The 15,908-nt window shown below is 46.8% G+C and overlaps 1 protein-coding gene and 1 pseudogene across 29 annotated transcripts in view; one reads left to right on the forward strand and one right to left on the reverse strand.

Annotated features, from left to right (window-relative positions):
• The window catches only part of Tp53bp1 (tumor protein p53 binding protein 1), a 94,850-nt gene that overhangs the window by 74,037 nt on the left and 4,905 nt on the right, over nt 1–15,908 (forward strand). For all 29 annotated transcript variants that reach the window (XR_002388318.2, XM_087207319.1, XM_021241685.2 and 26 more), the window contains 7 exons: nt 1,484–1,636; nt 7,567–7,838; nt 8,634–8,783; nt 9,050–9,477; nt 12,019–12,210; nt 12,615–12,830; nt 14,499–14,714. Coding sequence is in view for 28 of the 29 variants with exons in the window: in XM_087207319.1 (XP_087063445.1) it covers nt 1,484–1,636; nt 7,567–7,838; nt 8,634–8,783; nt 9,050–9,477; nt 12,019–12,210; nt 12,615–12,830; nt 14,499–14,714 (1,627 nt within the window). In the remaining variant the exon portion in view is untranslated. The remainder of the gene's footprint in view (nt 1–1,483; nt 1,637–7,566; nt 7,839–8,633; nt 8,784–9,049; nt 9,478–12,018; nt 12,211–12,614; nt 12,831–14,498; nt 14,715–15,908) is intronic.
• LOC106010778 (small nuclear ribonucleoprotein-associated protein N pseudogene) lies at nt 6,297–7,570 on the reverse strand (annotated as a pseudogene).

Consider the following 15,908-nt stretch of genomic DNA (forward strand, 5'->3'; position numbering starts at 1 on the left):
CAAATTCGGTTGTGTTGATACTGGATGTTGGAAGTCACATCAGCCTGCCATAGGGGAATACGGTGGGAGACAGAAGCGTGCATGTCTTCAGACAGCTTGAGAGCTGCTGGGGTGGGACGGTGGGGCGGTGTGCTGCAGACTGGGTCGCCTGCACGTGGTGCCCGCTGTAGGCAGGCAGGTCCTGCTCGAGGATGGAGGATTCAGAGAGACTAGTAATTAGAAGTAATAATAGGGGTTTAAGGTATTATCTGCTCAAAATTCATCTTTTAAAAATTACCCAGATCTGATTAAAGCATGAACTTAGGGGTCTGACTGTAGATGGAACACTATGAACGTGAAAGAGTATTCGAGTGCTGTTTTAGTTTGGTTTTTTGAATAATGGTCTTATTAGTTGTGTTTATATAAATCAGAGAGAGTGGATTTGAATATTGATAGAAACATTGAATAAACTGCACCCGTCTTAATTTTCTAGCAATGTCTAATACAGTGCCCGACACCCATCACTTTGTCACTAAATATTTGTGTAATGTTTCTGAACGAAAGAGGTTCATTTTTCCCTAAGTAATATTATAAAGTTTTCCTAAAAATGTATGTCTTATTTAACTTGATTACTGTTTTTTGTTGTTGTTGTTGTTTGTTTTTTTGAGACAGGGACTTCCTGTGTAGCTCAGACTGGTCTTAAACTCACTATGTAGCCCAGGTTGGCCTCGAACTTGCAGCAATTCTCTTGCCTCAACCTCCTCAGTGCTGTGATTACAGGTGTGCACCACCCCGCCTGGCCTGATTACGTTTTTTCTTTTTTTTTTTTGGTACCGGGGATCGAACTGGGGTCCTTGCGCTTGCGCAGCAGGCGGCGAAACCACTGAGCTAAATCCCTGGCCCCCTGATTACTCTTTATGGTAGAACTAGATAGAAAATCCTAAATCTAATGTTTTCTGTTTCTGGAGACTAGTTTAATTCTTCAGCCATAATCTTTGTAATCTTCATATTCTTTGGAATAGATTAAATATTTAATATTTCATGCCAGGAAAAACACCTGTACTTTGGTCCTTGTGTAAACTGTGGTTTTTGCTTACTGATACAGGAAATGTCATTCTAGTTTTATGTAAAGGACAAAGAATGCCTGCTTTTTTATCTAAGGAACTGCTGAAAGGAAAACTTATCAGTTGACAAGTGATCATCAACATTAGGATCACTATATAAAAGTAATGTGCTGCAGCTTTCCAGAGTCACCTAAACTTCACTTGGTGTAAGCGAAGTGCTGGGATCTTGCTTTTGTGGTCCTGTCAACTCTGCTTCTGCTGACAAGTTCTGCCCAACCTCTGGCTATGTAGGCAGCCCATTCTCAGCCCTAGCCATGGGCAAGTAGAAAGCCGGGAAGTAGAAAGGAAGGAAAGTTCATCATGCTGAACAGTGCCCGGGAAGAAGTCGACTTGTGATTCTTCAGTTTGCAGTGAGACCTTGTGTCCTGTATCTGTCACAGGGAGAGGAGGAGTTTGATATGCCTCAGCCTCCACAGGGCCACGTCTTGCATCGCCACACGAGAACAATCCGTGAGGTCCGCACACTTGTCACCCGTGTCATAACAGACGTGTACTACGTGGACGGCACAGAAGTGGAGCGGAAAGTCACTGAGGTAACGCCCTGGGTCTGCGCGCGGCAGGTGTCTTTCTGTGGCTTTCCGCCCCTTTCCTGCTTTCCTGTGGTGCTAGCTACAAACACTTTGTCTCCCTGCATTTTTTTTTTAAGAAAAGATGTAAGAGCTGGGTTAGAAAAGAGCAGTCCTGCATTCTCTTTTCTCCAGTTACGGGCCTGCTCTTGGACCTGTGGTCACTCATCTTTTGTTCCTTTTCTGCTGAGAACACATTAATGAATCTCTGTAGATCGCTCTCTTACATAAATTTTTTATATATTTTAAATCCATAGAAATGGAGATGAATTTTGGAGCCCTCTATTAGATGCGTGTGTTTTCTCATTGCTTCTCATGTATTTTCATATTTATGCCCTGAGTTCTTTTCTGCCCTCCATCCATGGGTGGAGGCCCTGTTGGTAAGAGCTGGACCTTTGTTTTTTTCAGTGGGATCTGTTTTGGGCTCTTTTCCAGTGTCTGCATATTATTGGTATTTATTGACGATTGTTAATACACAGCCGTGTATGGTGACTTTTTGATTAATTTTCTTGAATTGAAGAATTGGGGTCTTTGTTGTACAGTGTTAAGATCTGGGACCATTTTATTATTGAGAAGAGGCACAGCTGGTGTTGTCTTTTTTCTGTCTCTTTTACCCAGACACTTTTCTTTAATTTTGCCAAGTAGGAGGTTGTGCTCAGGGAGAATTAAACTCTGATTGATAGTTGCCTTAAATGGAACCTGTTATTTCTATTGTTTAATAATGGGCCTTCTGGCTTTCATATTAGATAATATTTGATGTTTGAGAAATTGTCTTTTGTTCTTCATTATATACCAAACCTTGGAAATACTTTTTTTAATATTGATTTATCTCCATTTTTTAATGTTTTTAAAACATTTTTATTGTGGAATTTTGTCATGTTCTTATCATTTTGCAAAATTTATGGACTTACTGAAAAAGAATTTTCCCTCATGAAAAAATTTTGTAACTGTTGTAGTCCACATTAAACTCTGTGGCACATCACTTCGTATAATTCTTTAGACGATAGTTTCTAAAGTGTATTTCTGGTGGTAGCAGTCCTGTTAAATAGTCCAGGGGTGGAGTGCCATGGTGCTAAGTAATTTTGCTATTAAAGGCTATCATCACCATTACTACCGTGGAAATTCAGATATTATCACATTAAAGGTTCTAAGAAATCTTCTAGTAAAGACAGGTTTTATCATTTGTTTTGCTGGGCTTTTTTGAGTACTGGGGATCGAACTCGGGACCTTGCTCTTGCAAGGCAGGCGGCAGAACCACTGAGCTCAATCCCCAGCCCGACAGGTTTTATTATTTAACCTCGTACTTCTAAAACTTACTTGACTAGTGAACATTTATTAAAGTGATGGCTGTCGTATGCCTGTACACCAGACTTTAGCTTTTGCAGTATTGGGGACTAAACCCAGGGCCTTGCACATGGAAGGCAAGCTCTATACCACCGAGGCCCCCCCCCGCCCCCCGCCAGCCCTGCAGATTTTACTTTGGGAAACACTATGGTCATTAAATAAAATAATAGAGACTATTTATGGAGCACTTCCTGTGTACCAGGGATTATTAGAACTTTAGTGAATTAACTTATTTAATCCTCACAGCTATGCTACCAGGTAGATACGGTCATTATTCTCATTTTGCTGGTGAGAAAACAAGAGGCGTAGCAAGTTGAAATAATCTGCCTAAAGTTATACAGTCAGTAACCGGAGAGATGAGAGTTCAGCTCATTGGGAGGGAATTTTGATGAAGTCTTTTTGAATGTGGAGAAGACATCTGAGTTGGACACCAGAGGTCTTAGATCCCGCGAGATAAGGGAAGAGCCCCTTCGAGGCCTGCAGCACACAGAAGCAGTCTGGGGGTGGGTGGCACATACCGGAGCCGCATAGGGTGGGGAGGTGGAGGGCTTGAGGGCAGAGAACTCTGGGAGATACCCGGAGTATAAAGCCGACCGTGTTCCAAGAAGCAGAAGAAACAACAATGAAGCGCTTCCTCTTCCCTCATCTCTGTAACCCTTGTTTCTTTTGTCATCTTTTAAAGACTTTATTCATTTATTTGTCAACAATTTATTTAGGTTTTTTCTGTGTTGCTAGCACCGTGGCAGACTCTGGGGCTGTAGAAATAGAGGCAGAGATCCTGTCCTCTAGGTGCCTACAGGAGACACCACCAAGTCTAGACCACCCTTGTTGCTGTAGTGGGGGTTCGGAAGGGCATGCTGGGCAGGGGGCAGGCACAGGCCCTCTGCAGGAGGCCCAGACGCTCATGGGTGCAGTGCTCGAAGAGTGTGATGGACAGCACTGAGGGCTCCAGGCGGAGGGTATTGCAGCCTGAATGAACAGTAGACTCAGTACCATGCTCAGTTACCAGCTCAGTAACAAGAACGAATAGGGTGAAGAAGGGTGGGAGAGGGTGCTGTCAAGGTTGGTAATGGCCGAGAGCGTAAAGGCTTTGTGTACTGAAAAAAAGAGGTTCAGTGTTTTTAATCTGCTGCATGATGGGAGCCTTTAAAGAATTTTGGTGAAGGAATGACATGCGCAGATTTTGTGTTGCAAATATCAGATTGGCAGCAGTGTGACCAAGGATCACAGTGGTTTGAGATTCAGAGTCATAGCTGAGGCAAGGGGTAAGAGTGTCAAGACAGTACAAGGTGGTGTAGGGATCGAGAGAGAGGAGAGGGGGAGGAAAAATTATATATATAAACGCAGGGACCCTAGTGAGCCCTAAATGCAAGGTTTTCAGCAGAGGAGTCTGATTCCTGGCAGGCCACATACTAGATGGCCAGGGCTGAGATGGAGAAAATGAGGTACTGGTTTGAGAGAGACGATCCTTTGTTCAGTAAAAACTTACTGAGGGTCTCAGTTTTTTCCTCAGTATGGAGAACTGATCCCAGGGCCTTGCACCGAGCTACATCTCCAGTCCTTTTTCTTTCTTTTTTGAGTCTTACAAGAGTCTAAGTTTCGCAGGCTGGGCTTGAACTTGTGATCCTCCTACCTCACCTCCCAGTCTTGGAGTTACACGGGCCTGTGGCACCAAGCCCAGCCGAGGGCCTCATTAGGATAGGTACTGTGCAAGACTTTGGGACTATACCTAGAGGAAAGATGGTGAGATCTCTGTCTTCATGTGGCCTGCACGAGAAACAGGAAGACAAACACCAAAAAGGCCATACCAGGCTGACTCGGAGTCTGGGCCTTGCTGGTGCTAAGAATGACTCTGGAACAGTTGCAGGGTTGGCTAGGCTGGCTCTTGCTCTTTGGGTCTACTCTCGAACTGAGACACAACTGGGGATCCTACACACGGCTGTGTTGCAGAGAGGAATTTGACTGAAAGTCTGGGACTCTGTTGCCTGCCTTAGTCACATGACCCTGCCGCTTGTGCTCGCTCAGATCCAGTCAGAGCTGCTAAGCTGGATGCTAAGAGAAGGTGATTGGAGAGTGGTACCTTTACGATGGACACTTTTAAAGGGTATAGTAGTGACCCTGGAAATGTGGCTAAGGTTACATAGAGGAAAATCTTGTTGGTAGCTCAGGAGACTTGGAAGTTGCTGAATAAATCACCTAATAAATATCAGCCACTGACAGTGCTGTTAATAGGAGGGGTGGGGACAGCAGGGAGGGTATGAACCAAGGGTTAAGTTCTTCATGCATGAGCATGATTGGGGGGTGTCAGTGGGTAACGATGAAGGAAGGGAGGAGCACGGTTGAAGAGAATAGCGGTTTGGTGCAGCCGGAGGTAGGAAGCCTGCAAGGGTCGGGCAAACTATCATGGAGAGTTGGATGCTGACTAGAGAAAGCTGCTGGGGTTGTGAAATTACTGGGGGTGTCTGGGGTTCATTGAAATAGAGACGTCATCGTGGCTTTTGGGGGTGGGTTGGAATTTCAAGTGTTTGCTGGTTGACTCTAGAATTTTCCCTACTAAGCCCAGGGTTTGGCTTCTGACAGCTTCTTAAAACTGAGCTCCAGGGCCGGGGATTTAGCTCAGTGGTTCCGCTGCCTGCCTTGCAAGTGCAAGGACCCAAGTTTGATCCCCGGTATCAAAAAAAAACCAACTGAGCTCCAGGCAGCCATGACCAGCCCATCAAAGTGCAGCATATGAGAGGAAGCCAGTTGGATGTGTTGTTTTTATTTTTTGGTACTGGGGATTGAACTCATGACCTTGTGCTTGTGAGTCAGGCGTGGTGCCACTGAGCTAAATCCCTGGCCCAGTTTGATGTTTTATTCTGTACATGCTGAAAACTCTTATACTTTATTACCTTTTTGGTCTTCATTTTTCCAAACAGCAATACCATTTTTAGTCTTGTTTTTGCCTATAATCTTCTATTTTCTTGATCACTTATTGAAAGGCAATATAAAGTCACTAATATCATAAAACATGTAATGCTGTCCGTTGTTAATGAAGTACCAGAAGGCTCCTAACCATCATTTCCCCTTTCAACCTTCCTGCCTGCCCGCCCTGTTTCTCTTAGACAGGGTGTCTTCGGGGTTAGAGTCCTTGCTGACAGCCAAAGGTTGTGAACTTGCCCAATGAAAAGATAATTTAACCTAGCTTGGTTTCCCTTTTCTCAGTCTTTTACTACCTTTACTTTTTATTGAGGTATCATATATCCCCAGTAGAATGAATAGATCTTAAGTGTTCAGTTTAGTGGATTTTGACTTTTTCTTTTATTTTTTGAGGTGGGGTCAGCATACTCTGTTGGCCCAGGCTGGCCTCAAACTTGCAGTCTTTTTGCCTTAGCTTCCCAAGTATCTGGGATTTCGGTGTTTTTGCACTTTTATGCAGCCACTATTCAAAGTTAGTGTGGAACATTTCCATTATTCTAGAAAGTTTCCACCTGATTCTCACCTTTCTGAGTTAAACTTTTCTTGTTATCTCTAGAATTTTCCAGCCATCACTTTAGCATGTGATTTCTTTTTTTCTACTGTTCTCTTAAGAGTTTATTATAAATCAGTTTCATAGGCCACAAGAAATAAAAGGATTATGTACAGCCTCACAGGAAATAGGCAAGGAGCAGAGGAGGGTCAAGATGAGTCTAGGGTCTTGGTGGGCACATTCCCGGGGGACGGACCCTGTAAGGGAAACCAGACAATCGCGTGAGACTCTGGGAACAGCATAACAATCAGGTCTGTGGTAACGTGGCCCTGGGGAGTGGGGCCCACGCTTCTGTGGAGCTGCTTGCTACTTCAGTAACTGGCCAAGGTCAGAGAAGGCCTCGCATACCCGGGGAGGGGGGAGCGCATCCCTAGAGAGGGCACGCCCATGGGAGTCCCTCGTCCAGGAGGGATCCCCACTGGGGGACCCATGGGTGGCCGCATGCCAGGAGGAGGGCCCATCGTGCCTGGAGGGGGTGGGTACTGGCCGGAGCCCCTGCCGTACTAGCTACGGCAGCAGCTGCAGCAGCTGTAACAGTGCCTCTTCCTTGTGGGGTCGTCACCTGTTGAGATGGCCCACCAACCCCACGGACTGGCCCAGCAAGTCCTGCAGGGGCCTGTGGCATGGGAACACCAGCTGGGATTCTTCTACCCACCCCCCTGTCAGTTCCTGGGCCCCCAGCAGCTCCAGCAAGCGGCACTCGGGCGATGCCGGTATGTTTGGGAGGAGGTCCTTCTACTGTCATCGAGGCCAGGTTCTCCCCTAGAAGCAGCACCAGACCCTGGACTTGTTTCTCTTCCCTTTCTGCTTGCTTAGAGTTCTTTGGGTTGATCTTCCTGAATTCATCACAGTCACAGAGCATCAAATTCACATGCTTGTCGAAAGCCTTGAAGGGACCAGCGAAGATCCGGCCGTCTTGTAGGATGGATCTCGCCCTGTAATCCGTGTGCTGCAGCAAGATGCTGCTCTCGTCCACCGTCAGGGTGGCCGTTCTGATGGCCCATGTGTGATTTCTTCTAGCTTCTTTATCCATTTGTTCCTGCAGGAGACTGAAGAGCCAATTGTGGAGTGTCAGGAGTGTGAGACTGAAGTGTCCCCTTCACGGACGGGGGGCTCCTCAGGTGATCTGGGGGACGTCAGCTCCTTCTCTTCCAAGGCATCCAGCTTGCACCGCACGTCAAGTGGGACGAGCCTCTCGGCCTTGCACAGCAGTGGCAGCTCAGGGCGAGGAGCCGGGCCACTCAAAGGGAAAAGCAGCGGGACAGAACCCACAGATTTCGCTTTACCCAGCACCCGAGGAGGCCCAGGAAAACTGAGGTGCAGACAGGGTCTCCAGAGAGAGCCACAGCAGGGAGAGGGTTGCTGAGCTTTTAATATCACACAGAAAGGGCAGGGAAGGGGCAGCCTTCCTCATCCAGGTTAAAGCGGCCCCTTCCTCATTTGTTCCTCTCCCGGCTGGGGTTGGTATGTGAGGAGTCTGGTGGGAAGTAGACTGTGTTGTCAGAGGAGCCCCTGAGAAACTGTACAGAAAACAGGTGAGGCGGGCCGGGGATTTTGATCAGTGGCACAGTGCCTGCCTTGCAAGTGCAAGGTCCTGAGATCAATCTCCGGTACCAAAAAAACGCCCCCAAAACAAAAACAGACAGGTGAGGAACTTTGGAAACGCTGGGCACATGCTCCTACAGCCCCAATAGTCTGCAATATGTACATATTTCTCTTGGGAGTGCACGAAGTTCGGGGTGGTGGCCCCAACTTGATGTATCACTTAGCTTTTTTTTTTGCCGTACCGAGGATCAAACTCAGGACCTTGGGCTTGCGAGGCAGGCAGAGGCACCGCTAAGCTAGATCCCCAGCCCTCGCTTAGCTTTTTTTTTTTTAGCTACTTCACAAGTTGAAGTAGAGGGCAGAAATAGGTGTGCTGTGTTTGAGGGCAGCAGTAGGAAGCTGTGTCAGGAGGAAATAGTTTTTCATACAGAAAGATGTCCTTGATGTACTACCCCATTCCACTGCTCTGTAGGCTGAGCACATGTAGCCTGGCATGTAGTCAGAGGGCCCTGGGGGGAAAGGATCCAGTGGCAGGTGCCATCACACTGACTTGTCTTTGTTCTCTAGTCCTAGGAAAGGAATCAGTCAGACAGGGGCACCACTGTGTGAGGAGGATGGCGATCCAGGCCTTGGCGTCAGACAGGGCGGGAAGGCTCCAGGCACACCTCGAGGGCGCGGGCGAAGGGGCCGTCCGCCTTCTCGGACTACTGGAACCAGGTACCCAGCCCGTGCGAGATAATATGCAGCCCATGACCTGTTCTGAGATAAGGGGAGTAGAGAGAAGAGAGGGAAGTGGAGAATACGTGGGTGTCAGGAGGGGAAGACGGCCCCGCGGGAGTGGGGGGCGGGCCGGGGTCGGAGTGGGACCTGCGATGGGGTTCGCGGAGGACCAGTAAAGAGACACATGGATGAACGGGGGAATTGGTAGAGGTGCACCTCTGTTGCCTTATTCTCAGTGCTTTCTATTTCTTACCTCATTTTAGAGAAGCAGTTGTACCTGGCCCATTGGGCATAGAAGACATTTCACCCAGCGTGTCACCAGATGACAAGTCCTTTGCCCGAATTTTGCCCCGCATACCAGACACTACTAGAAGAGCAGATGTGGGCGCTGGTGCTGTGCATCGTAGCGACTCTCCAGAGATACCTTTCCAGGCTGCTGCTGGCTCGGACGGCTTAGATGCCTCCTCTCCAGGGAACAGCTTTGTAGGGCTCCGTGTTGTAGCCAAATGGTCATCCAATGGTTATTTTTACTCTGGGAAAATCACACGAGATGTGGGAGCTGGGAAGTACAAATTGCTTTTTGACGATGGGTATGAGTGTGACGTGCTGGGCAAAGACATTCTCCTGTGCGACCCCATCCCTCTGGACACTGAGGTGACTGCGCTCTCGGAGGACGAGTATTTCAGTGCAGGTAATAAGGAAGCAGTGTTGAGAGTCACTGCCTGGGGCTACCAGCACTTCTCTGCCGGCAGTTACCAAGATGCCCTCCACTCAAGTCAGATGCCATTTCTACCGCGTTGGTTACTCTTGCCACTGGCTTTTTTTTTTTTTGCCACTGTTTTTAATTTGATGCTTGTTTTGGATAAACTTTTTATTTCAGAATAACGTTGCACTTACAGAATATTAGCAGTGTACAGAATGCTGCTAGTACAGGGAGTTCCTGTATACGCCTCACCCCATTTTCCCTATTCTTAGCATCTTAATTTAGCATTCTTAGCATCTTAGTTTGTCAGAACCAAGAAACCACATTGATTCCTTATGATTAACTCCAGACAAGATTTAGATTTCACTGAATTTCTCTTTTTCTGTTCCAGGCTCTGATCTAGACCCCATGTTACATTTAGTCATCATGTTTTTTTGGTTTGGTCTGATTTGTGGCAGTTTTGTTTTTTGTTTTTTGTGACTTTGACCGTTTTTGTTCTTGACAATTTGAGAAATACTGGTCGGATACCTATACAATATTCCTGAGTCTGGGTTTGTTGAATGTCTTGTTGAACTGGAGTTAGGGTTTTTTTAATAATGCCACAGAGGTGCAGTGCCCTTCCCATATCTCATGGGGGCTGAAGAAGGCATTTGACATTGCAGGCCGTCTCTGGTGACCGATGGTCAAGGTGTGTTCACCATATTTCTCCATTTTAAATGTTAGTGTTTTCCCTTACACATTCTGTTCTTTTCCACTGACTTAACTTGTAACGTGCTTTGATGGGTATAGGAGTGTGGCAGATACAGGGGGACTACAGTGTAGGCAGAGGTGGTTAGTGCCGTTTGTGTATCTGGCAGTCCCTATCTGGTTGGAAGAACAGTGCTTTCCTGATTTTTAGTTTTGTAGAAGCCACTATTGGTATTGGTGAGGGATTTTGCATGTTTTTATTGTTCCTTGTGCTAGTTCTTTGTCTATATTCTCTCCTTTCTATGAGCAAATTTGAAAATACCTATTTGTATTGAGTTTGTCATTTGTCATCCTTTCTGGGGATTTTTTTGAACATGGATTGGGATATCAGGGACAAGCATGTGCTTCTGTTGCAGTTTTGAGGCACCTGAGTATGTGGAATTCCCCAAGGAGTTGCTGTTTGTTAAACTGTCTGGATGACACCATCAGCTTTGTGGCCTCCGTGGGAGCAGCATGGAGTGGGTCTTTTAGGACCTGGGGTTCAGTTTGTACCAAATGAGTTAGTTCTTCTTTCAAGGATGAAGCCACTCTCGGAGGTCCACATTGGGTCCTCTGAGCCAGACAGTGCAGTATCCCAGGGTAGAGATGCCGTGTTCTACTTACTGAGGCTGTCTCCTGACATTAGCACCATACTCTTTCTAGTTCTAGTAGCTCTTAATGCTTTGTGACCATGGGTTTCTTGTCCTTTTGAGGTGGACTCTGTGTAATTTGGTTATAGAGATGTAAGCTACAGGTGAACAAGCACAGGGAAAGAGATTGTGCAACAGCAAAGAACCAGTGCCTGCTTTCTCCTCTGTACTCTTTTCCTTGGTGAGGTATCTTGATGTGTGTTAGTTTTTCATTCAAGCACAAGCAAGTAGTCAAGATGAATGAAAAAATGTTAATAGTAGTGCCTTGTTATGTTGCATGTATTGTGTGCATACTCTGAATTCTTTTTCGTTTTTTTGATACTGGGGATCGAACTTGGGACCTTGTGCTTGTGAGGCAGGCAGTGGAACCAGAGCTAAATCCCTGGCCCTGTAAATTGTTTCTGTTTTTTTTGGTACCAGGGATCGAACTCGGGTCCTTGCACTTGCGCAGCAGGAGGCGAAACCACTGAGCTAAATCCCCGGCCCCTGTAAATTGCTTCTTAATACAGGGGAATAAAAAGTGTTTTCTTTCACAGTCTTGGCAAGATTGCTTAGCAAATTTAGGCTAAGGCTCAGGTCTGCTGAATTCTAGCCCAGTTTCCGTTAGGCCCCACCTTGTGTTCCTGGAACATCAAGGCCTTATCTTCAGGTTCTGAATCAGAGCAAGAGCAAGGAAGTAGATAATAGGAAGGGTAGATTAGCAAAAGAACAAGATCTTTCTTGTTCCTCTTTCTTTGGTCTAGCTCTGTATTCTGATTTTGTTACACAACAAACATCCATATACATGTTGTCTCTTAGAATGAGATGTCATTCTTCAGCTGCCACTTAAATCTTATGTGTGGCCTCTAGAGAACCCATGCCATGTCACTCCAAAGCAAACCTTTGAAATACTGTCTGTAAGCCTGGCCTCGGGAAGCTTTAAGTTATTTTATCATTAAATACTGCCCCCTGTTGGGGGACTTTTCTTGTCCCAATCCCAGAGTAGTAGCTATATGTATCCTAAGTGTTACCATTTGAGATTACTACCCTGAATTCTGTTAAATCCTAATGTGCATCCCACTGTTGGATCTCTGAGCTCCCTGACTCTGGCCTGCTTTGCAGAGTGGGTGGTACACAGCCTAAAACAACAGTAGGCTTTTGTTTTTATTCCCAGGAGTGGTGAAAGGGCATAGGAAGGAGTCTGGGGAGCTATACTACAGCATTGAGAAGGAAGGCCAAAGGAAGTGGTACAAACGAATGGCGGTCATCCTGTCTTTGGAGCAAGGAAACAGACTGAGAGAGCAGTATGGGCTTGGTCCATACGAGGCGGTGACGCCTCTCACAAAGGCGGCAGACATCAGCTTAGGTAAGACCGTTGCTGTGTGAGCAGTACCTGTGGCCCTCTCTGCATTGATGGAGGAGATGTTTGTAGAGCCACCGGTGATGTTTCCCTAACTCTTACTCCCCCGTGTGGCTTATCAGAAAGTGAACTGTCACTTCTTAGGCTACCACCTTACCTGTTTCCTTCCTAGGAACAAGCAGTAAGTCTTCAGGGTTTTTCTGGTCTCCCCAGTTCTATAGTGGACCAAACACATCTTGGTTATGGCAAAGATTGGAACATGAAATATGGCCTGAAAATGAGATTTTCTGTCCCTCTGAGGGATGGGAGGAAAGCAATGTGGTTTCTAGGTCAGGCTCTGTCCATTGTTCTGGAGTTCAGGGCCTCAAACCAATCCACTCATTTGACCAAAGTTTGACTTTGTACCATAGACAATTTGGTGGAAGGTAAGCGGAAGCGGCGCAGTAACGTCAGCTCCCCAGCCACTCCTACTGCCTCCAGCAGCAGCAGCACGACGCCCACCCGGAAGATCATGGAAAGTCCTCGGGCCTCTGTGGGAGTTCCCTCAGGCAAAAGAAAACTGATCACTTCCGAAGAGGACCGGTCCCCTGCCAAGAGAGGGCGAAAGTCTGCCCCTGTGAAGCCTGGTGAGTGCTTCCTTCCCTGTCTTTCCTCCTCAGACTGTGGCAGAAGGAAGGGTTGGCTCTTGGGAAGATGGAGCCTAATACATAACAATAACTCCTCTGCCCTGGCTATAGAGTTGGGGTCCCCTAAGCCATGGGTAGCACTCAGTTTACCTCAAGTCCTGACTTCTTGTCCTCTGAGCAGAGTCCAGTGCAGTTAGATAGACCATGACTTGTTTCACATTCACTGACTCTTGCGTAGGCTCCAGGAGGGAAGGGTGGGCTGAATTTCCAGAAGAATCAAAACCAGTACATTGTGTCTTGCTTGGCCCACCTTTGTCTCCCGGCTTTCTCAGGCTTCCTTGTGAAAGGCTGTGCTAAGCCCGTGCCTTCCTCTCCTCACTGTCCTCCAGTCAGTTGCTTGTGCCCAGTGTTAGGAGGCAGCCCGTTGTTTATTTAATCTTTACCATGGCCCAGACCCAGCGGCTCGGGTTCTGGAGATGGAGGCAAAGTCCTCACCCACTGCCCTGATGGCGGCGCTGCTGACGTGCTGCTGTGACTAAGTTCTAGCACCAGAGTCCTTTTGTTTTCTGTGTGGGCTTTGTATTCTCGCCAGTACAGTGTTTGCCGCATTTAAAAGCAGTATCTTTACTGTGTATTTAGTGTGAGGCATTGAGCCTGACTGCTACATACATACTATCCCATGTATGATCTCTTAACGTACAGTGCTAGACTTTGTTTCCCCGTTGAGGAATCTGAGGCACAGAAATACTTGTTGTTTAACTTCCCCAGGGTGACAGAGTAAGCCAAGATTAGGCCCATCTTGACTTGGAAGTCCAGCTGTGTGCACATGACCGTCACTCTGTCTCTAAGACTGTTCTTTTGCGGCTGCTTTTGTTGTAGGGAGGCATTGCATGACCTGGCTGTCATCTTAGCCTCCCAGCGAGCCCATGGTTCCGCTTCTCCAGGCCAGGTACCCGCTCTTCTTCTCAAGGACTCACTGGGGCACTTCTGGCATGGGTGTTCTGGGAGTCCTGGACGGGCTGGGTCACTCACCTCCTCAGGTGTTGGAACCTGAGATGGCTGAGGCAGGGAATTTTGATGTGGTGTTGTCTCCACATAAAAGTACTTGGTCACCAAGTCTTCTCTGCACCATTCCTGTGAAGGTCAGAGATGAGGTGGGGAATCTCCCCATTATAGTGCTTGGTAAGAAAAGTTCTCTTTTTGGGGGAGGGGGACTATCTTTTTTTTTAATTTTTAAATTTTTATTTATTTTTTTAAAAGCCTGCTTCAAAATATCACATATCCTGGGGGAAGCCCAAGCACTGGGCAGCACGAGTGGCCTGAAGATTTCCAAACACTTTTCACTCTTACCTATTCATCTCTTACTTCAGATGGCCGGGGAAGTTTTGGAAGTACTGGGTTTGGCCATAAGAAACAATACTAGTTGGTTTTCATTTATGAAAATGTCCTGTATATTGTCATAACTATAAAATTCAAATTGTAAATTTCTCTTCATTGTAATTTGGTTCTAGGTTGTTGGCCATGTCCAGTGATTGGCCATGGTAATGGTCTGTGGGTCTTAGCTCAGACAAGTGCATCAGGACATGGCCTGTGCATCCATCAGGTGCGAGGGCCTTTGTCCAGAGAGTGGTCTTCATTGCTCTGGTAACCATGTTTTGTCTGTCTCAGGTGCGATTGGGGCAGGAGAATTTGTGAGCCCCTGTGAGAGCGGAGACAACACAGCTGACCCCTCTGTCCTGGAAGAGCAGAGGGGGCCTTTGCCTCTCAACAAGACTTTGTTTCTGGGTTATGCCTTTCTCCTCACCATGGCCACAACAAGCGACAAGTTGGCCAGCCGCTCCAAACTACCAGATCTCCCTACTGGAAGCAGTGAGGAAGAGGAAGGTAAGGCCTTAGGAAGCCCTCAGAGCTGATATGTATGCACTTTCTTCCTGTCCATTCACTGTATGAGCTGTTGGTCCCCTTGGGGAAGGGGCACTTGGAATCTTGGGCAAGGAAGTAAAAGTTAGTTTGACTTCCTGGTTTATAGACTCCTTTCACAGAATTCCTTAGTGAGTGGTTCCTCAAAACAATCCTGGTAGGCAGATGGGAGGATTTTTGTTATCCATTTTATATAGGAGGAAATTGGCTAAGAAAGAAAATTAGCTTTTTGTCCATAGTAATGGTAGAGTTGAAGTTTAGAACCCAGTGGTCCTTTTACCCTCTTAAAGCCATCCAAGTCACCCAGGCTTTTGGATGCCCTGTTGTCTTCCCCATTCGTGTTTTTTTTGGTACCAAGGATCAAACTTGGGACCTTGCGCTTGCGAGGCAGGCGGCAGAACCAGAACTAAATCCCAGGCCCTCCCCATTCGTGTTTTAGGGGTAACTGCTATAGAGGAAACCCACATGGAAGGTGAGTTTCATTCTCTTGAAGTCAGAATGTAAGACTGGGACTGTGGTGTGCACAGTGCCCCATGGTAATTTGAGAGAATTAACTTCTAGGCTGTTTTAACTTTTACCTCTCATCAACTTAAGGCTAAATCTATATAATTGCATTTTTTTGTTGTCTGTTACTTTTGCCTGAGGACAGATGTGATAAGGGTGTTCACTGGTCTGAAAAATATGTGATCTAGGTGTGCAAGAGCAGATACAAATAAATACACTAAGCGGGTGGCAGTAACATCCTGAGGTGTCTGTCAAGGCCACATGGCTAGATGGAGGATGACTCTGTAAGTGGGAGAGCTGACTGATGTCCTTCTACAAGAGGGAACTGAAATTAGTGAGGGTGGTGGTCAGTGGTGGGCACCACTGACAATGTAGTAGGTGTTTCAGGGGCGTGGATAGCTCTGTCCTAATTAGCCAGAACCTCTCCCCAGTGCCAGCTATGTAGAGATGTGCATTAAGACACAGGCATAGTGGTCAGGGAGTTGCAGTCAAGATCACTGCTGTGTGGGAGGTGCAGAGGGAGAGATGCTCTGGCTCAGGGAGGTGAGCTGTGGAAGCAGGGGAAGTACATGTGGGTTTGTAAGGGTTCCCTGTGGCGGGAACAAAGCCTAGTTTGTCAACAGAACTCAAACGGGTATAGTTGGGAGATCAACA

The sequence above is a fragment of the Heterocephalus glaber genome, unplaced genomic scaffold, assembly GCF_053883595.1.
Source record: "Heterocephalus glaber isolate CG9 unplaced genomic scaffold, H.glaber_assembly_v1.0 deba00000809, whole genome shotgun sequence".
Lineage (NCBI taxonomy): Eukaryota > Metazoa > Chordata > Mammalia > Rodentia > Bathyergidae > Heterocephalus > Heterocephalus glaber.